Below are 22,624 nucleotides of genomic sequence, written 5' to 3' on the forward strand. Positions count from 1 at the left end.
AGAAATAATTTAGGAGCATAAATCATATGTAACTTTCATAAGATAAGAGAAATTGAATATAAGGATAGGGAATAAGAACTTTTGATCTCTCTCTCTGTTTGTCTCTCTCTCTCCACTTGTCTTCTTAGCTAGACCTTGGAGGCTTATGTGCTATATATGGAGTTATCTGCTATTTATGCCTTAATACTTAAAACTAACCTATATTTTTTATGTTCAAACAAAAATTGCATCCAGATGGCGTCTAAGTTTTGACTATTTTGTTCTTAGTTTTCTGTGGTAAATAGTATATTGTTTGAAAAGGAAAAGCTTTGCATTCTTTCTCCTTAAATGTATAGATTTTAATTGTATCGTATTGTGTGCTTGGAGTGACTAGTTGCATGCTTTGTAAATTGTAATGTAGATCACTAAAAGGGTAATACAAGTTTCTGTATAGATGTTCCATTCCTTGTTAATAAAATTCTGTTGAGAATCTTCGTGAAAAGGAAGTTTGAAATGCAAGGATATGATCTTCTCTCCCCTTACACATAAATATCAAAGCCTTTGATGAATGAAATAGATTATCCATTGAATCAGCAGTTTACTAATGTATATGTTGGTTCTCCTCTCAAATAAATTCTTGGCTCTGCCTTTGAGCTGCTCCTTTTTTGTTAGGATTCTTTGGGTGAGAGAGAATCCTGGAGGGAACTTTTTGATGTTGTGATTGCTAAAGCCAATAAGCCAAACTTCTACTCATCCGAGCATCCATTCCGGTTTGTAACATCAACTTGTTAAATGCATCATCTGCTTCTAGATTTTTGCTTATATGATAAAATGGTGCTTTGCTTTGTCACCAACTTAGCAGTATTGGGTTGCATAAGCATTATTTCTTTCTTTATAATTATTTTTTGAGTGACGGACAGTGGTTCTAAGGTAACAAAATCAAGTACATAAGAAGGGGGGCAAACAAAGGAAAAGAATTCCCTGGGAACCAGTAATTCTATACCTGACAAATGATTAAGCTTGTTTCCTTTGTGCAGTCGAAAGGTCTAATTCATGGTCTTCTACTTCAATTATGAAATTTTGTTCTTAAAATTTAGAATAAAAACTGATCCCTACAATTTTTTGTATCAGAAAATGGATTTTATTAATATAATGTCTAACAGAAAGGGGGCCTTTTCTAATTACATGGTAGGTATATATATATATTTTTTAATCAGATAATTACATGGTAGGTATAAAAGGGCATCAAAAGGCAAAAGAAAAGATATAACTGTTTGCCCTCTAGGAGGGCCCCAATGCAGTTAATGAAAAATGCTATTTCATGCCTAAAATCAAAATTTCCTTATATTATTGAGAAAAAATTTTAGTTAGTTGATTTAGATCATTGCTTTTATTTTCTTCTTGTTTTGTTCCCTGTTTTCTTTTATATCCTTCTTGCCTTTGAGTTCTATTTGATTAAATCTTTGAAAGACAAACCACTACATGCTACACTGATACCTTTTCTGGTCGGATAAAAAAAATGGTTTCTTGAAGCTGTTACGACATAGAGAAGGACACCTTAGCGTACTCAAAGGTGGATGCATTTCTTCCAAATAAAATTTATTACCATGGATGCCTTAAATCTTTCCTGAATATTACAAAGTGGAATGGACCAGAGGTATGTCATATTATTATTCACCTTTAAAGATTTATTTACTTTGTTGAAAAAGTTCAATATTTAAAGGTGTTATTTACTTTATTTGCTTCTGCCAATCTATATCTTGGAATTTATCTTCTCTCATTTCTTTCTGCTTTAAACTGTGATGTGCCACCTTTATAACCACTAGGAATTTTTTTCTTTCCTTTTAGGTGATGTACTTTGGGGACCACCTATTTAGTGACCTACGAGGTCCTTCAAAGGCTGGCTGGCGTACTGCTGCCATCATCCAGGAACTAGAAGTATGCATTCTCTCACTTTATTTTCAGCCTTTTTCTTTTGTTGGTAGAATTAGTCTTTTAAGACTTTTTTTTTTATAGGCAAGCAAAAAAATATATTAAAAGTGTAACAAAGTACGCATGCTTTTAAAACTTAAACTAACATTTTTTTGTGTGAGTTTTGGTTTAATATTCAAACTTTAGTAGCTTCAATATAGCATATGTATCAAACTTTTATTACCTATCAAATGTTTATGGCATACATATTGAACTTTTATTATGCTTTAGTGGTGATTCAGAAATGTCAAGGACTAAAACATTCTACATAATGGTCATTCTTCTAGTCAGAGTTGAATAAGTAATAAATGGTTAACTTGTTATTGGAGAGCACCTAGGGTGTAATCAGAAAACTTTATTGGGGAATCTCAGTCTAGTGATTGACCTTGCTATTGGCCTGTCCTAGGTAGTTCACCATATCTTCCATCTAGTTGTATCTCATGGTACCTTTTTATTATTTTCATGGAAACCTTTGCTTCAATACCTGTGATCTATAGATATGGACATTCAAGCATTCAGACGCAGACTTGGGATGTCTTAAAGTCCATAAAATCTAGATGTAATGAGATGGCTCTTGTGTGTTCATGTTTTTGTGAATGTACCTATGCAACCATATAGTAGGTCCTTGTTTCCTTGACAACCATGTTTTAGAGGTCGTTAAATTTTTTGTGGTTGTAGGTATTTTTCTATTTGCACTATGTGCCCTTTTTCCTACAATCATACTCTATTTGTCAGAAAGAGTAATTTGCTACCATTACCCATAAATTCCTAGTTTATCGTATGGTGTTATTTCCATTAATTTGAAGTTCATTGAAAAGAGCATATTGGGTTATTCAATTGCTTTTCGTAGTGAGGGTTGTGTTGTAGGTTTCCGCACATGAAAGCCTACCCAATAGCCTACTCTATTAAGGCAGTACATGCTAGTCAGGTTTGAAGAGATGTGGGCCACACTTGGATTCACTTATTCTGGTAGTCCTAACCACACAATGGAATTTTTTTTTAATATTTATGTATTTATTTCTTATTTTTATTTTCTTTTTAACTCTGATGGAAATTTAGAACTTGTAAGACTTTCTAAAGATTTTCTATTTTTATACCAATTTTTTTTCAATAGTCAATTAGTGAAATTTAAATCATATGTTAAGATTTTATGAGATGTTTTAGAGCTCTTTTGCTTCCTTGTTAAGTTAGCGTACTAGGAATGTCTTATTTTTGGTTATTGCTTGCACTGGAAGTAAGAGTCTTGATTTAGTGAAACATGGGGTTTGGATTGTGTTATCTCTTCCTCCCCAACCCCCTAATGAATCTTGGAGTATGAATGCTTATGGGAAGAGTTTTTTTTATCGTAAGAAAATTGGCCTCTGGTTATGCTTTTCCAAAGTTTAGAAGGTGGATTTCTTCTATGATTTGAGGTGCATTCCTTAAGATCTCTTGGAGAAGAATCTGAAATCATAAGAAACAAAATTCCATTGGTACACCCTTGGTATACTTCTAACTTATCTTCCTCCCAGAATTTCTTTAATTTTTTTTTTTTTTTGATATGCAAAACAAAAAAATATATTGGAAGTGCTTGAAAAAGGTGCACCAGAGTACATATAGTGTATACATATAGTGCTTATTAGACAAACAAAAAAGGAGAAAAACAACAAAAACAACCTTCTTTCCATACTTAGTGCTCAACCAATCTACAAAGCCTATCATGGTTGTAAGAGGATCATCTATATAAACTCTAACCCAACCCAAAAGATTAAATAGAAAGGAGGATTTGATTGCTTGAATCGACCATTCTTCATCTTTGAATGACCTTCTATTTCTTTCCTTCCATAAGGTCCAAAACAAACACAAGGGAGTGACCCTCTAGGCTTTCTTCCATTTCTTCCCCATAAAAGAGCTATGCCAATTCAGAAGGTTTCCTCTTATAGAGTGCATCACCCATGCCACTTCAAACGGAGAAAAAACGAACCGACACAAGATTCTTGCTATGGAATAATGAAGGAGCAAGTGTTTAACTGATTTTTCTTGCCTTTTTATATGTAACAACTATTCAAAATAATCCATCTCCTCCTTCTAAGTTGATCAAGCATTAATATCCTTGCCCAAATGGCTTCCCAAGCAAAAAAGCCCACTTTTGTTGGCACGGTTCCAAACTATGTTTGTAGGGAATGGTTCACTTCTTCCTTGAGCTAAGAAACTGTGGAAAGATTTGATAGAGAAATTTCAGAAATTCTGAAGAAATCCTGAATTTCTTTACTTTTCATTGTCACAAGTTTGCTTCTTTTCCATTTTTCTTTTTCTTTACATTTTCCACATAAATCATGTCATGCACTTTGGAGGTATGTTTTTTAAAAGTTTCAACGATTAGGTTTCGTTATTTTATTTCTCCCCCCCAACCTCCCCACCTTTATTCCCTCCTTTTTATCTTTACTCTAGGTTTCTTTTGAATAGGTGCTTAAACATATTACATGATGTTACAGGAACTCTTCAGAATTCATAAATGACTTCTTCAGTTACTATATCACACTTAATACTGAAAGGATAATAAAACCTTTATCTTGATGGGTTCTTGAAAAAGAGATCATTCAGCAACCTGGTAAATCTAATTTGCTTTCTTTTGAGAAATGAAATGAAGGAGATTAAGTTGGTTTGTTTGGTGTAGGTGCCTTTTAAGTTAACTGGATTCTTAAGTCAGTGCTGCTTGAACTAGTGATTTTTACCCTATTAACTAATAATAGAGACAGCATCAGAGTTGGAAATGTGGTGTATTATGATATGTGAACCTTCAAATTTGATATGTGATGTTAATCATGGACTGAAGGGTTGGTACTGGTGTATTGCTTGGATAAATGATGCCTAACAATGTAGAAAACGACCCATTTTGAATTTGCCACTCTAAATGGTGATCTGGGTTGTATCCTTATAAAAGAAGAAAAGAACTAATGGATATGAGTTGCTGTAAATAACCTTGTAATTTAGGCTTGTAAAATGGCAAAGGACCCATGGGTTAGTCTATTCTGAATGCATTTATTTCCAGTAAAGTAACTTAAGATTATGGCCATGATTGGTAAAGCTAGTCAAGATATATGCCTTTTTAATGTTTCTTTTTCTAATTGCAATGCTTGAAGTCTTGAAACTTTTGCAAATTATGTTCTTATGGTTATTTGATTAATCAATGCAGAGTGAAATTCAAATACAAAATGAGGATAGTTACCGCTTTGAACAGGTATGTTTCTGGAAATTTTATTCGCCCTTCTTGAAATAGATTTTACGTTGTTATTTTTAATTTACTGTAGGCTACTTACAATTTTTAGCCATTTCTATTTCGTACTCTCTCTCTCTCTCTCTATATATATATATATATGTATGTATGTATGTATGTATGTAGCTGTCTCTATGTATAGCTGTCTCACTTGCTCACTTTCTTACTCTTATCACTCACCTGCCTGTATGAATGCATGTATGTATAGCTGTCTCACTTGCTCACTTTCTTACTCTATCACTCACCCGCCTTAGTTGTATGAGTCTGTTAAACCAGGTAACTCTCCCCACTCTGGAACCATGATTCTGCTCCTTCTATTCGGAATCTTGTGATTGCTGAATTACCACAAGTTTCCTGCATGGCGTAGGCATGGGAGTTGGGGAGTGTGGGTTTCCTTGCTTAAAAATTGAAATCTAGAAAAGAAGGTGCCTCTTATACGGGTGATATTCTCAATTCGAGAACCTTGATTCTGCTCTTTCCACTAAGATATTCTGTTTTACCTTCATAATAATTCCCAATATATAATATCACATACACCAAAAATGAAAAATAAAAAGCAATTCAAGTTATTTTTCCAAGATTGTTCACAGGTAGGAAAGTTTGTAGAATTGTGCTTAAAATCAAGAATCCTAGGACCAAAGTTGACCAAAACTCTCTATTGTAACATTACTAAAGCTTAATACATGATGATCCTAGTCACGAAAAACTGGAGTGGGGATCACCACTGTTTGTAGTGTCTAGATTACCGTCCTTGGGGAACAAAAAACTTGGCTAGTCATGTCTAATGCAAAGTAATTTCACTGCTGCAACCGGTAAGATTTAATCAACTTCACATGATCAGATGACTTATTTAACTTGGTTGCTTATGTGGTTCAAGGCCGTTTTAGGGTTGAGAATCAATTTGGATAAAAGTGAGTTAATACCAACGGGCTTGGCCTTAGAGTTTGGTTGTAAGGCGGGTGTTCTCTCTTGCTCTTACTTGGGTCTTCCTTTGAGTGCCCTGTTTAAATGTGTGGCGGCTTTAGGATGTGGTGGAGGAAAGGTTCCATAAAAGGTTAGCCATATAGAAAAGACAATATATCTCTAAAGAAGGGATAATTACTCTGATTTGAAGCACTCTTTCTGGTATGCCTATATGCTTTATGTCCTTATTTTGTATACCAAGGTCGGTAGATTGAGGTTAGAGCAGATTTAGAGGAATTTTCTTTGGGACTAAGGGGCCCTTGTTTGGAAGCCACACTTAGTAAGGTGGGTGATAGTGTGTTTAGATAAAAGGAAGAGGTGTTTGGGCATTAGATGTCTATTGGCGCTCAATAAGGCTCTCCTATAAAAATGGAGTTGGCATTTTGTTGATGAAAGGGGGGCACTTTGGAAGCAAGTTATCAATGGGAAGTATGAGGTAGAAGAAGGAGGATGACACTCTTATGAAGTGAGGGACGAGTATGGTGTTGGGTTATGGCAAGCCACAAGGAAGAATTGAGATCTTTGAGTGGTAGTATTTATTTCTTGGTGTGTAATGGTTGGAGGGTGAGGTTTTGGAAGGACAAGTGGTGTGGAGACAAACCGGTGTGTGTTACCTTTCCTTCTTTATTTACCTTAACGGTTTCAAAAGAGGCATGGGTGGCGGATGTTTGGAATTCTTTAGTTGAAGGGGGTGGTTAGATTCCTTACTTCTCTAGGCCTTTCACTGATTAGGAGGTGGAAAGTGTGGAGTGGTTCCTTTTGAGACTTCAAGAGAAGAGAATGTATAAGGATGAGGAAGACAGGGTGCTTTGGACAAAGTCAAAGAGTGGAAAGTTTTCTATCAAAACCTCTTTTCTGATTGGAGTCTAGAGGTTTAGTCTCCTTTTCTATGAGCATCATTTGGAGCTCCTGCATATTGCCTGAGGTGGGCTTCTTTACATGGGAAATGATGTGGGGAAAGACCTTAACTTTGGATCAAGTTTAAAGGAGGGGCTGGTTTTTAGCAAATAGATGTTTCCTTTTCCATAACGAAGGAGAATCCATTGACCACATCCTTACTCAATGTGTAAAGACAAGGGTTCTATGGCATTTGCTTTTTGCTCTCTTTGTTGTGCCTTGGGTTCTTTCCTCTATGATTGGAGAGACCCTTCTTGGTTGGCATGGTTCTTTTATGGACAAAAAGCTCAAAAAGACATTGAAGGGAGCCCTCTTATGTATCTTTTGGACAATTTGGAAGGAAATGATCAAAATTGTTTTTGAAAATGAGGTGTTTTCGAATCAAAGGCTGAAAAATTCTTTTGTTTGTAATTTGTGATTATGGACCTAGATGTTTATGGATGATGGTCCTTTGTCTTTAATCATCTCTATTTGATTGGTCGGATTTTCGGTGAGGGTAGGTGTTTTTTTTTTGTAGCGCCTCTTTTTTATGGGTTCTACCTTTTGGTGACTAGTATATACTTCTTATATACTTTGAGACACTCATTTGGCACCCCCTTTTTATATATACCCTTTTATTTACCTATAAAAAAAAAGATTTAACTAAAACAAAATACTAGTGAAAATAATGATTTTTAAGACATTATTGAATGAAATTAAACTAAAATCAATATTAGAAAGTACTCTAGAGGTTTCACAATTTCGGTACCCTTTTCAAAATAAGAGAAAACAAAATTTCCATAGGTTAGAACCAAGGTCAATTCAAGATTGAGTTGCCTCTTCAAACCGATTCAACTCTGTAACTTAAATTTTAAAACATGATTTTCAGATTCTAACACACTGCAATATGTCATGAATCACCCTGTTTTGAGTCATCAACATGCTGACCTCTCATTCATCTTGTAGATTCTCCTCAGATTGCAAGCACACAAAGATTGCACTAGGTTGGCTGATGATCAAATTTTTCACAGGCATAAAAGGACCCCTAAAGAGTATCCACTGCATTTTAATTAGTGATGAACTGCACATAGAATTTTACTTGTCCATATAAATATTAAACTCAAAACTGAGTAAAGCATGGGAAAAATTTGGGAATGTTTTCAAAATTAAAAAATTTTTGAGAATTGTTTTCAAAAATAGTTCTCTGATATTTTCTAGAACAACAGTTTGTTTGGGAACTTGGAATGTTGAGTCTTTTCAAATATTTCTTAAAGATAACTTTTACCTCTAGAGTTTTATTTTTAATCATTATCCATTTGAACTATTATTTTTTTAAAACAGCCCCTAGAAAACAAATAAAAACAACTGAAAACAATTCAAATATGTTTTTAGGAAACACCCTAGTTTTAGAATAATTCTTAAAAACCTATTTTGAGAAGAGTTCACAACCAAATATTCTTGACAATAATTCGTAAATGTAGCTTTTGCCTCTTTTTCTACTACTCATTTGAACTTTCAACCATCATTAGTACTCATTCAGAGCAGAGACTCAGCCACTCATGGTTGAGGGAAAACACTCAAAAATTATGGTGGACATTGACAGAACTTAGAGATAATAAGGAAAATTAAAGAAGCTGTATTAATTAGGAACAAAAGCTGTATCTGTGTAACCAAGTTTCTCTGTATGCATCCATGAAAAGCCTAAATATGGTGTGTGGCTAACCCTAATTTACCCTAACAGGTCACATCTTTGTTTAGAGATTCATATGAAAATGGAATTAAGAGATTTAGCATAGGTTCCCATCAGTAGGTAACCATATTCAGCTCTACGCATAATACTGTCACAGGTGTGCTCATGTCTGTAACAAGGTTTCTAAGATGGTTCGGCCACATGTCATGTGGATGAGGCAGCTTCGCTTGTGTGAGCTGCTGAGATTGGAAGGTTTGCTTGAGCATTCTTTGGATTTCGTGTGATTGCTCAGCAGGGAGCAACTTAGTTCTTTTATGTGAGCGTAAAGACCTTGCTGAGGGATGCTTACACATTCTCATGCGCAGAGTGGTTGCTTAAGGATCTGTTCTTGCATGTAGGTTGACTTCACATGAGGGCTCTCCCAAGTTGTTTGCATGACATCATTTGTTGAACGAAGTTTGCTTTTGTGTGATTACAGTTTGCTTGAGCGAGCTATCTTAATCTTTCGCTTTCATTCACTTCGTTTTAGCATAGTCCCATATCTGTGTGAGCAAACTGGCTTTTGCTTCCTTTTCTTAGCTTTTCTTGCATTTCCTTCAATTCCCCTTCCCTCCATGAATTCCTACTGCTTCCCAAGGCACTGTTCTTGACTCCATCAACCTTAAATCATTTCCAAATCCTGAAACATATCTCTGATTATTTATCCCCTTTTTGCTGCTTTTTCCACTAAATGCACACATTAGTACTCAAGACAAGACTTAGCATTATCTCAGTTAGAAAGTCATGATTAACACTCAAAAGTTTGATAAAATCATTATTTTAACTATGTAAAAATTGCAGTTTTAAGTGTTAATAAAAAGCTTCATTGAAGAAATTTACGGTGTGTGTCCGTGCACTTGGGCATGCATGTGCCTGTGCATGCAGGTGGTTGGCTATTGTGTGAGCCTTCAAAACAAGGGAACTACAAAAACTTTGATGGTTGGATGGACCTCTTTTATTCACCTTGTTTTCATTCACAAGTTTTTTTGCAGCATTTTATATTTCCTGCAATAGCAAGCAATGGTAAAAAGAGATCTCTGTATTTATCAAGAAATCTGAAACGTAATGGGGGAAAGGCATAAAGGATGGTAGAGGCTAAGGGTCAAGTCATTAGGGCATTTTTTCTTTTTATTTTATTTTTGTTTTTATTATCTTTTCAAATCTCAGGTGGTGATTCCTTAGCCACAATCAGATGACATGCATGCATGGACTAATCCATGGGCTAGACCAAGAGGTCTGCACCTTTGTTTGAGTGTGGTGGTTTTGTTTTGCGGGGGGTTTGGTGTTGGATGGTGGGTTCAACTGTACCCATCAATAGGTCTAAAAGGTTTTCTAGTTGCTGCCCTGATTTGATTGGAGACACACTTCTTATTGTTGATAACTGTTGAAATTTGGCATTCAAAGTTAGGGTTTTTAATTTAGGAAAGTATTTTAGGAATAAAAAAGGAGAGATCATTTAGGATGATTCAGTTTCCTAATTTTAGGAGAGAATCAAGCTAGATTGATATTTTCTTATTCAGTCATTTGTGTATATATGTGTATGGTGTGTACCTAAAAAATCAATAAAGGAATTTAGAAATTCTTCATGGTATCAGAGCCAGTTTTCTGAAACCCTAATCCCTTCTGGCCACCTCTTATTCAGGCCATCATTCATTCCGGCCAAATCTCTCTGGCCATCTCTCAATCCGACCATCTCTCTCTCTGGCCATCTCTCATTCCGGTCATCAGTCCCTGTTCTCAGAGCCAAGGGAGAAAACACTTTCCGGTCGGTCTCGTCAGAAAACATTCACCGCCGGCGAACTTTTCCGGCGACGGTTTTTTTTCACACCGCAAGGAGCGTCTGGAGGAGATCTACAACTTTTCCCAATACACCAGAGCCAGAAAACCATCCACGCGCCGCCCACGCGCGTTTTTCCGGCTGGCGACTGCATCTCACGCGTCGGCGCGTGAGGGCGCGTGAGCCACTTTCCGGCGACGCGCTTCCTACTCCAAGCTCGCCTGACGCCGACCAGCCACCCTACGTACCTGTTTCTGCCATCCAAGCCCTGCACGTGCCTCTTTTGGGGTCCTTTTGCCTTCGCGAGCCCTCCGATCAGTTTTCCGATGTCCTCCGGCTATTTTTCCTCAACTCCAATCCCTGCACGTGCCTTGGGAAGTGTTCTTCTACCTTTCCGGTCCATGACAAATACGGAATGGCATCATCACAAGTATCCAGCGTCACGTCACCAGAATTAGGAGGCAGATCTGAAATTCCAAATCTTGGTGGCAGTGATTCCTCTCCTATTCTCATCACAGGACACAAATTAAATGACCATAACTATTTACAGTGGTCACAATCTGTGTTGCTGTTCATTTGCGGTAAAGGAAAGGATGAGTACCTCACTGGAGAAGCAGCCATGCCAGAAACTACAGAACCGGGTTTCAGGAAGTGGAAGATTGAAAACAGCATGATCATGTCATGGCTTATCAATTCCATGAACAATGACATAGGTGAAAATTTCTTGCTGTTTAGGACTGCAAAGGACATATGGGATGCAACCAAAGAAACTTACTCAAGTTCTGAAAATATTTCAGAACTTTTTCAGGTTGAATCAGCCCTACATGACTTCCGTCAAGGAGAGCAGACAGTTACTCAGTATTACAACACACTCACAAGGTATTGGCAGCACCTTGACTTATTCGAGACTCACTCATGGAAATGTCCTGATGATGCAGCAACATACAGGAAAATTGTGGAACAAAAGAGACTGTTCAAGTTTTTCCTAGGACTAAACAGGGAATTGGATGATGTTAGAGGCCGAATCATGGGCATTAAACCCCTACCAAGTCTCAGGGAGGCTTTTTTAGAGGTTAGGCGTGAAGAAAGTAGAAAGAAAGTGATGATGGGATCCAAAGAGCAACCTGCCCCAACATTGGATGCCTCTGCCCTTGCTGCTCGGTCATTTAATAGTAGTGGTGGAGATCGTCAGAAACGGGATAGGCCTTGGTGTGATTATTGTAAGAAACCAGACCATTATAAGGAGACTTGCTGGAAGCTTCATGACAAACCGGCTGATTGGAAACCAAAGCCACGGTCTGACAGAGATGGCAGAGCACACGTGGCTGCCAACTCTGAGAGCACATAAGTTCCCGAGCCGAGTCCATTCAACAAAGAGCAGATGGAGATGCTACAGAAACTATTAAGCCAAGTTGGCAGTGGCAGTACTACCGGTGTAGCCTTCACTGCTAATCGAGGAGGAATGAAGTCGTGGATTGTGGACACAGGTGCTTCTGATCACATGACAGGAGATGCTGCCATTCTTCAAAATTACAAGCCAAGTAATGGTCATTCATCTGTCCATATTGCTGATGGTTCAAAGTCAAAAATTGCCGGGACAGGTTCTATAAAACTTACTAAAGACTTATATCTTGGCTCTGTCCTCCATGTTCCAAACTTGAATTGTAATCTTTTGTCCATTAGCAAATTGACCCGTGATCTCCAATGTGTTACTAAATTTTATCCAAACTTGTGTGTTTTTCAGGACTTGAAATCGGGGAAGATGATTGGCAGTGCTGAACTGTGTTCCGGGCTCTACCTCCTCTATTGTGTCCAATTCTCAAACCAAGTCTCTCAAGCAAGTTGCGTACAGTCTCAGAGTATGTTAGAGTCTTTCAATTCTGTGTCAAATTCTAAGGTCAATAAAGATAGTGAGATTATAATGTTACACTATCGCCTTGGTCATCCTAGCTTTGTTTACCTTGCAAAATTGTTTCCCAAATTATTTATCAATAAAAATCCAGCATCTTATCACTGTGAAATTTGTCAGTTTGCAAAGCATACTCGAACAGTCTATCCTCAAATCCCATACAAACCTTCGACTGTTTTCTCTCTAGTACATAGTGATGTGTGGGGTCCCTCCCGGATAAAAAATATTTCTGGTACTCGATGGTTTGTGACATTTGTTGATGATCATACACGGGTAACATGGGTTTTCCTTATGAAAGAAAAGTCAGAGGTCGGGCACATTTTTCAAACCTTCCATCTTATGGTTCAAAATCAATTCAATTCCAAAATTCAAGTCCTCAAGTCAGATAATGCAAAGGAATACTTTACTAGTAGTCTCAGTACTTATCTTCAAAATCACAGCATTATCCACATAAGTTCTTGCGTTGACACCCCACAACAAAATGGGGTGGCTGAACGCAAGAATAGACATCTCTTGGAGGTTGCCCGGTGCCTTATGTTTTCCTCTAATGTTCCAAACTATTTCTGGGGGGAAGCTATTCTCACAGCTACTTATTTTATTAACCGTATGCCATCCAGAGTGCTTACCTTTCAATCCCCACGCCAACTTTTCTTAAAACAATTTCCTCACACCCGTGCAGTCTCTTCTGATTTACCACTCAAAGTATTTGGTTGCACGACATTCGTTCATGTGTATCCTCAAAATCGTAGCAAATTTGCTCCTCGAGCCAATAAGTGCATTTTCCTAGGGTATTCTCCAACCCAAAAAGGGTACAAATGCTATTCTCCAACCAACAAAAGATTTTACACCACCATGGACGTCTCTTTCTTTGAACGTGTCTTCTTCTATCCCAAATCTCATGTTCAGGGGGAGAGCATGAATGAACATCAAGTTTGGGAGTCTCTTCTTGAGGGTATACCTTCTTTTCACTCAGAGTCACCAAATCCTTTCCAATTCGCGCCCATTGAGTTGTCCACACCCATACCGTCATCAGTCCAGCCAGCCAGCACACAATGTTCCTTCTCCTGTGACCATCCAGTCTCCCATGCCTATTCAACCTATAGCCCCACAACTTGCTAATGAGAACTTACAAGTTTACATCAGGAGGAGGAAAAGACAGGAATTAGAGCACGGATCACAGTCAACATGTGGCCAATATATTGACTCCAATTCAAGTCTTCCTGAAGAGAACATAGGTGAGGATAGGGCTGGAGAGGTGTTAATTCCCAGCATTGATGATTCTACTCTGCCGATTGCATTGAGGAAGGGTGTTAGGAGATGTACAGATCATCCAATTGGGAATTATGTTACATATGAAGGGCTATCACCATCTTACAGAGCATTTGCTACTTCTCTTGATGATACTCAGGTTCCCAACACAATACAAGAGGCATTAAAAATTTCAGAATGGAAGAAGGCAGTACAAGATGAGATTGATGCACTTGAGAAGAATGGGACGTGGACTATCACAGATTTGCCGGTTGGGAAGAGGCCTGTGGGGTGCAAGTGGATTTTCACCATAAAATACAAAGCAGATGGATCAGTCGAGAGATTCAAGGCTCGTTTGGTAGCTAGAGGGTTTACACAATCCTATGGGATAGACTATCAGGAGACTTTTGCTCCTGTTGCAAAACTGAACACTATCAGGATTCTTCTCTCATTGGTTGTCAATCAAGATTGGTGCTTGCAACAACTGGACATAAAAAATGCGTTTCTAAATGGTGACCTAGAAGAGGAAGTCTACATGGAAATACCACCTGGTTTCGAAGGAAGTATGACAAAGAATCAGGTTTGCAAACTCCAAAAATCCTTGTACGGCCTTAAACAATCTCCCCGAGCCTGGTTTGATAGATTCACAAAAGCAGTCCTGAAGCTGGGCTACAAACAAGGTCAGGCTGATCATACTCTATTTGTCAAGAAGTCTCATGCCGGGAAAATGGCCATATTGATAGTCTATGTTGATGATATTATTCTATCTGGGAATGATATGGAGGAATTACAGAATCTGAAGAAGTATTTGTCAGAGGAGTTTGAAGTTAAAGACCTTGGAAATTTGAAATATTTCCTTGGTATGGAAGTGGCTAGATCAAGGAAGGGAATTGTAGTCTCTCAAAGAAAATACATACTCGATCTTCTTAAGGAGACCGGTATGCTTGGATGCAAACCAATTGATACTCCTATGGATAGTCAGAAGAAACTTGGTATCGAGAAAGAAAGTACACCGGTAGACAGGGGGAGATATCAGCGGCTCGTCGGGCGCTTGATTTATCTCTCACACACTCGGCCAGATATTGGCTTTGCAGTGAGTGCTGTAAGTCAATTCATGCACAGCCCCACGAGGAACACATGGAAGCAGTCTACAGGATTCTTAGATATTTAAAAATGACACCAGGGAAAGGTCTATTCTTCAGAAAGACAGAGAACCGTGACACTGAAGTATACTCAGATGCGGATTGGGCAGGAAACATCATTGACAGGCGGTCCACTTCTGGATATTGTTCTTTTGTCTGGGGAAATCTTGTTACCTGGAGGAGTAAGAAGCAATCAGTTGTAGCCAGAAGTAGTGCAGAAGCTGAGTACAGAGCTCTTGCACAGGGAATCTGTGAAGGGATTTGGATAAAAAGGGTTCTTAGTGAACTGGGGCAAACGAGTTCATCTCCAATTCTGATGATGTGTGATAATCAGGCAGCCATAAGCATAGCAAAGAACCCCGTGCATCATGACAGGACCAAGCACGTTGAGATTGACAGACACTTCATCACAGAGAAGGTGACTAGTGAGACGGTTAGATTGAACTATGTTCCTACCAAGCACCAAACCGCAGACATCCTCACCAAAGCTTTACCTAGGCCTAACTTTGAAGACTTAACTTGCAAGCTGGGATTATATGATATATATTCTCCAGCTTGAGGGGGAGTGTTGAAATTTGGCATTCAAAGTTAGGGTTTTTAATTTAGGAAAGTATTTTAGGAATAAAAAAGGAGAGATCATTTAGGATGATTCAATTTCCTAATTTTAGGAGAGAATCAAGCTAGATTGATATTTTCTTATTCAGTCATTTGTGTATATATATGTGTATGGTGTGTACCTAAAAAATCAATAAAGGAATTCAGAAATTCTTCAATAACTTTGGACACTGTTGTAGTACATATATTTTAAGTTAATATCTGTTATTTCTATATATCTTCCATTAAGAAACAGGAAAAATTCAAGGAAGATCTAAATAGATGTCTACCTTGTTGAATGACTTGGTCCTTGTTTTATTTGTTCAATTCTGGTATATCCTTCTATAATTTATGTCTTTGCCTTGGATACAGGCCAAATTTCATGCAATACAAGAACTTCTTGGTAAATTGCATGCGACTGTATCTAATGGTAAGAGAAGTGAAGAATATGAATCACTTTATGAGCAGCTAAATGATGAGAGACAGAAGGCACGCTGCACAATGAAGAAAATGTTTAATAGATCTTTTGGAGCCACATTCCTCACTGACACAGGTCAAGAATCTGCTTTTGCTTATAACATCCATCAATATGCAGATGTGTATACCAGTAAGCCAGAGAACTTTTTGTTCTATCCATCAGAAGCATGGTTTCATGTACCCTTTGACATCAAGATTATGCCACATCATGTGAAGGTAGGTTTGATTGTTTCTATGAAGAAAGGTCTTTATTGTTTCTTTTTACTGATTCATGGTTTTATGGTTTATGCTTATGCTTTTCTTGTTGACTGCATCTGGAGTTGAGCATAGAAGGTCTGGGAAACCATTCTAGCACAACTCCCATTATGTTAATTTTCACAACAATTTGATACTTTGTTCATTGGAGTCTCCAAAATAGAAAACAAGAATATGTGATATGCTCTGCAATTTTAAGGATGTTTTTTTTTCCTAATAATTGAGTGACTACTTGTCTGATTCATTTCTTAATATTAAAGACAATGGTTTGTTTGGATGGAATTAGTAACAAAGTTTATTTAGAAAGACATCCTTATGTATTGGCACTTTGATGTCCCTTTTCTGGCACTCTAGTGAAACATTGCTATTGGTTATGCTTAGGTTTGTAATTGTTGGAAACTCTATTCCCCAGAAGGTAATCCTGTTGCCAGTGAGTTCCTTTGTGGAAACAATTAGAAATCTCTTTCATGTTTATGAGAGAATTGGGTTCTCTTTTCCTTGGTGTCTTTCATATGCTTCAAAAAATCCTTGAGAGCATGAAAAAGGAGTTTCCTTTTGTTTTTTCATGTGAAGTATGATGCAAATTTCGTGCTTAAAAATAATCATCCAAGTTACATGCATTTTCATAGCAGATGATGAGTTCCCAATGAATATTGGAGATGTCTATTAAGGACTACAAGGAGGGAATTTTTGGGGCTATAATGAGTGTTGAGGCCAGGTGGGGCCATAGCAATTCTATGGACTCGAAGAAAGGAAAGAAAGGAGCCAGCTCTGGAAAAGACAGGGAACTGAGAAAGTTGAACAGTTCTGTGAGTTCTGATGTTTATGATGGAAGGGAGAAAGGTGCGTTGGTCTTTAGGGTTGATCAAGGAATTTGAGAATAATTTCTTAGAATTTTAGAAGTCTAAATGTTTTGGACAAACAGAAGTTAGTGAAATCTGTACATGTTTGGTTCTTGTTTTGGGATGTTTTGTGTGTATTGTCTGTATACATAGGGTGTGTCACCTCTTTTTGGCAATTCTTAATACATGCCTTTGTTTATTAAAAAAAAAAAAATTGAAGTTGGTGAAATCTCTCATTCATCTCATAGTGCTGATTTGATATGTTCACAAGAAACTAAAATGGAGTCTATGTTCTTGGAGGTTGTTCTGAACTTTGGTGGGGGGTTGTGTTCTGGATTGTGGGGCAACCAATGGCAAGAGGCTGTGGATGGCCAGATGCTGATCTAGCCATCTAGGCTAATAGAGTGTTGGATTGGATTTGTTGATTTTGAAGAAGGGGTCTTTGCCCTTTCCTATCATTCTAGGAATTGTTTGGATGACATTGTTAGGGTGATTTTAGGGTGTATTACACCAAGAGTGGGTTTTTTTTGCTTAGGAAGCCTCATGGGGAAAAGTTTTAACTTTGGATCAACTCAAAAGGAGGGGTTGGACCCTTGCTAATAGATGTTTCTTTTGTCTAGCCAAAGAGGAGTCTACTAATCACATCTTAATCCACTGCACGAAGACTAAAGTTTTGTGGGAGTTATTATTCAATCTCTTTGGGGTGACTTGGGTTCTCCCTTGCTCGGTAAGGGAGACTCTCCTTGGTTGGTTTGGGCCTTTTGTGGGCAAGAAGCGTAAAAAAGCTTGGAAGCTGGCTCCTTTATGCCTTTTTTGGGCAGTGTAGAAAGAAAGAAATAGGATAGCTTTTAACAATACATAGGTCGAAGTATTCTTTTGTATGTAGTTTATGGTCTTGAACAAAGTTGTATATAGATGTTGACCCTTTATCTTTAATCGACTTTTTTTATTGGTTGAACTCTAGGTGAAGGCGGGTGAGGTTTTTGTTTTACTCTTGTTTTGCTCTTTTTGCTCTTTTGAGCCTTTTGGCACTTGCTGTATACTTCCTGTATGCCTTGGGTTGCCCTCCAAACTTCCTTTTCTATTTAATATATTCTCTTCTGTGTTTACCCATAAAAAATTTTAGGGTGTATTACAATGTTGGAGAGGAGGGAAGGGCTTTTTGGGAAACTTGGGACTATAAGGGTTGTGAGAGGATTCATGGTGTATTGGAAGAGAGTTTAATGTGGTTTTCTTCTCCTTCAAAATGTGTTATTATGGGAGGCTCCTCGCATCCATGACGTGTTTTTTGGTTGACTATCCCTTGATTGGATGGGAGTTTACTTTGGTGTTGTAGCAAGGATAATACCGCTTTATTGAAGCTAGACTATTCCTATTATTGGAAGGCATGGAAGAGCACTTCTCCAATGTTGTCTAGTTTACTTTGCCTAGACCTTTTTGATCATTTGATGATCCTTCTAGATTGTGGTTTGTTGGGAAACAAGGGAAATGCTAGTTTAGGTTTGAAAATATGTGGCTCAAGGAAGATGGATTAGTGTTTTGTTCAAAATTTGGTTAGTGAGCGATGTATTTTTCAACCTTGTGAGTTTTGTTTTTACCAAAAAGTTGAAAGTCGTTAAAGAGAATTTGGAAGGTTGGAATGAGAATGTCTCTAGTTATGTAGTTGTTTCCATGCTACGGGGTGGGTCCTCCATGGTTTACTTGAGAAAGGAATATAAAAGGACAAAGAAATATGGAGTTACCCTCATTAAGAGTATTTGAGTAAATTATCAAATTTTTAGTTTTTTATAGGCAATAAGAAATATATATTGTATTAAGAAGCACCAAAAAATAGCAGTCTAAGATACAAGAACATATACAAAGAGCGCTAAAGGATAAAAAAAACCCTTCCCTTAGCCTAAGCCAAAATAATCAACAAAATCTATTATAGACTTATATCTTCATCTATGTACATCTTTACCCATCAATACAAGGCACCAAAGAAAAGAATCTTAAGTGCATGGATTAATTGCCTCTAGTTTTCAAATGACCTTTGATTTCTTCCTTCCAAACTATCAAAGGATGCATAATGGAGCATCTCTCCAAACCTTCTTTATTCTTCTTCCTACAAAAGAGTCACGCCAACCTAGAAGAGTCTTGAATCAAATTTTTAGGCTATGTTTGGTTTCCAAAAAGTACTAAAGAAAGAAAAAATAATATTAAGGAAAATGATTTTTTCATGTTTGGTTTCATTATATAAAATACGAAAAAAAATAAAAAATAATTAAAATTAGTTAGAAATTTGTACATTTTAAAATTATTTAATCTTTACATAAAAGAAGAAAATAAGTGAAATGGGTTTGAAGTAGCATATAAAAAATATTTGTTAACTTTAAATCTATTTTTTTATTTTTCTTCATTTTTTCTTTCCTTTACATTTTCTCTCAGATTTTCTAAGAACTAGACATACCCTTAGTTTTTAGAGTCATAATTAAGAAGAGTTGGTTTATTTGAGTCGAACTTCGAATTTAGATTTTTTTTTTTTTAAAAAAAAATCCTATTGTAATCCATTGTTGTACTTTTAAAATTTTTATTTTTTTAAGAAACTTCTATTGCCTAGAAAGTGGCTTCTTTGTAAAAAGTTCAAAAGTTTTTATCTTCTAGAAAAATTCTATTTTCTAAATGTTTGTATCTTATAAAAAGTTTCTACTTTCTAAAATTTTTTCTAAAAGATTTTATATTTTAAAGGAGTTCCTATTTTCTTTTTCAATTATTTGGAAGTTTTATAAATTTTATGAAAAAATTAAGAGTTATAATATGTTACTACATATGTTTTCTTTTTCTATAGTTTGTTATATCTTTTGGGTTTTGTAAAATCTATAAGTAAGAATATTTGATGTAACCAAGAGATTAACAATGAATGATATAAATTGCATACTTGTAAGTTTCAATAGTGAGTATTATCTTAAACTCTAATTGAGCTATCAACTAAAAAGGTCGATAGAGTATATGGTAAGGACGTTGAAGGTCTCTGTGGAGAGGAAGACCTTCTTGGTTAGGTTGGAAGGTGAGCACGGAGGTAATTGGTGTTCGATTACAGAGCACAGTAGAGACTCTGTTTTTGTCTTAGGCTTTGAAAAGGATGAAGTCGGGTGGATGATTGAACATTTGACGAAAGCCATCGAAATGTAGAGTCACTTGGGGTTCAACAGAAAGTATAGGGGGAAATTCTGTGTCCATTTGATGGAAGTTGGCTTCAACAACCACGAAAGGTTCATAAGGATCTCGGAGTTCGCTACCAACAGAAAATCTACTTTTCTAGTTATTCCTGAGGGCGAGAAGGGTAGAGGATGGGAGAATCTAAAAAGCGCGCTGTCCCTCCAATAATTAATGAAAATAAAAATCATATTTGATATCTTTTGTGCATGCAATCCCTCCAATAAATACATCCAATATGAAACTTGTTATAAGTGAAGCATTCAATGGGTTTTCATGTGTACTTAATGATTCCTAAGACCAAACCGTTAAGAATTATTCAAGTGGTTGAAAGGATTCCATTTGCTGGGGAATGATTTTTAATCATAACATATTCGTAATAAAAATAAGAGAGAAACAAGAATATTGAGAACCAGATAGTTTCATTTAAGAGGGCCACAAATATTGAGAGCTTTAGGGGCCTTGACATTCCCTTTTTTGAATTTGGGTAGAAATGGTCTATTTAATGTTGTAGGTTAGTTCTGTGCATCTGCGGCTTTTTTTTTTACTTTTCCTGGTTTTGATCCCTATTGAACAATTGATTTACCTAAAAGTTTATGCTCATAGGATTTGGATCCACAATATATATCATAATTTACTCTAACAATCTCATTTTGAATTCTTTTGTTTTTTGTTAATGATTTTTCTGTCAAAGATTAATGAGAAGAAGAGAAGGGGGAATAGGAGAGAAGAAAAAAGAAATGGAAAATGAATTGCTTGCTTCTTTTTGGGAGAGGTGAAACCACTTTTGTCTGGCATTCTCAACCAACAAAAGAGAAAAAGATTTTAGCCTTAAATCCTAGCAACCAAAAGCTCAAAAGCCTTATGGTTTCTGTTAAAAAATCCTAGGATTTAATAACAAAACTTTTATATAAAAGTTTTAGCCTCTTTTAGGCCTAAATGATGTTAAATTAGAGCAATGGAAAGACCAACTACCCTTATCTAAAAATAATTAGACTGGGATAGAAGTGCCCACTAATAAATGAAACACAAGCACCCTGAACACTAAAAATTTCCATCTGAGCATGTATTCTAAGTAAATTAAAATATGGTTTGTTTCTGGTCTGGAATCTTGTCTCCTATCACGGTAAGGAATGATAGTGGTGACCATACTTGCTTTAAAATAGAAATGCTCGGTTGCATCTTTGAACGTCCATTCCCTCATTTTCTCTCATATTTATTTATTTTTTGAATGTTCATGCTTGCATACGTTTCTTCTTATGAATATGTTTAGGGTTTATGCATTTCCAGTAAAGATGTGCTAAGAGTTACACTTCTCAGACAGGAGAAACTGTCTAGGTTGAGCGTTTAAACCTCCTCTTCATCAGTTAACATCTTCTGTTTCCCTGATCAGATTTTCATCCCATCCAACCATCTTTATGAAGATGCTGAGACAGTTTAGCTAGTTATCATATTTTTATCATAAAATTCCTATCTGCAGCTCTTCTCACAGCATGTTTTTTCCTTTTTAATCTTTCTCAGGTTCCTTCAAGCTTTTTCAAGACTCTGTAGATAATTTTGCAGGGCAATTGGAAATGGATTTAGATGTTTAGACTCGTATTCATTGTTGAACATATGATGACTAAAGGTCACTTTGGTCACTTTGTTCAGCCACTTGATGTGACAAGAGAATATGTTACAATATGTACGTACATTGTAAGTACATTGATTTTATTACATTCATCCCTTCATTCTTTCAACATAAATTCAAAATAATATACATTTTTGTAAGTTTCTTTTTCATTGCAAATAGGCTGAGAAAAGAAGGGAAAACTTTGAGCCTCTCAGTAAACTATTTTCCACACTCAGAAAACGCTGTTGATATATATATATATTTTTAAATTTTAAATTTTTATTTTTTTTTGTATTTTTTACAGAAAACAAATACCTTCACGATGTTTTCTAATAATATATTTTAATTATTTTCACTTATTTCTTTTAATGAAAGCTGCTTCAAAAAATAATTGTATGAATACGAAAATTGATTGAAAATAAAATAATTTTAAAATACAATATCTTTTAGCTGTGAAAGATGGCAGATTGACTTAATTTCTAAAGAAAATAAAAAAGAGAAAAATCTACAAAATATTTTCATCCTCTTTTTCCAAAAATGTTAGAAAATGCTAATGGCCTTTCAGACTGAAAACCTAATTATAATGTTTGTATTCTATTTCTTGTAGGGGATCAAAGAACTAATCACAATAATATTTTTAGCTGAGGAAAGCCAATCCCCATTCTATTGTGCCACAAAAAAAAGTCGGCCGCACTTTTCTTCAATAGGAGACGTTGGGAAAACATGCTTTCATAAATATATATATATATATATATATATATATACCTCAATTTTTGAGAATTCTAAGTTTATCCCTTTC

The 22,624-nt window shown here is 36.4% G+C and overlaps 1 protein-coding gene across 2 annotated transcripts in view; it reads left to right on the forward strand.

The window, feature by feature from the left end:
- The window catches only part of LOC117925318 (5'-nucleotidase domain-containing protein DDB_G0275467), a 44,012-nt gene extending 22,024 nt beyond the window's left edge, over positions 1-21,988 (forward strand). For both annotated transcript variants that reach the window (XM_034844314.1, XM_034844315.1), the window contains 6 exons: positions 652-749; positions 1,513-1,636; positions 1,828-1,917; positions 5,126-5,170; positions 15,817-16,137; positions 21,735-21,988. In XM_034844314.1, the coding sequence (XP_034700205.1) occupies positions 652-749; positions 1,513-1,636; positions 1,828-1,917; positions 5,126-5,170; positions 15,817-16,137; positions 21,735-21,764 (708 nt within the window). In that variant the 3' untranslated portion in view covers positions 21,765-21,988. The remainder of the gene's footprint in view (positions 1-651; positions 750-1,512; positions 1,637-1,827; positions 1,918-5,125; positions 5,171-15,816; positions 16,138-21,734) is intronic.
- The last annotated feature ends 636 nt before the right edge of the window (positions 21,989-22,624 follow it).

The sequence above is a fragment of the Vitis riparia genome, chromosome 11 (genome assembly GCF_004353265.1).
Source record: "Vitis riparia cultivar Riparia Gloire de Montpellier isolate 1030 chromosome 11, EGFV_Vit.rip_1.0, whole genome shotgun sequence".
Taxonomy (NCBI): Eukaryota; Viridiplantae; Streptophyta; class Magnoliopsida; order Vitales; family Vitaceae; genus Vitis; species Vitis riparia.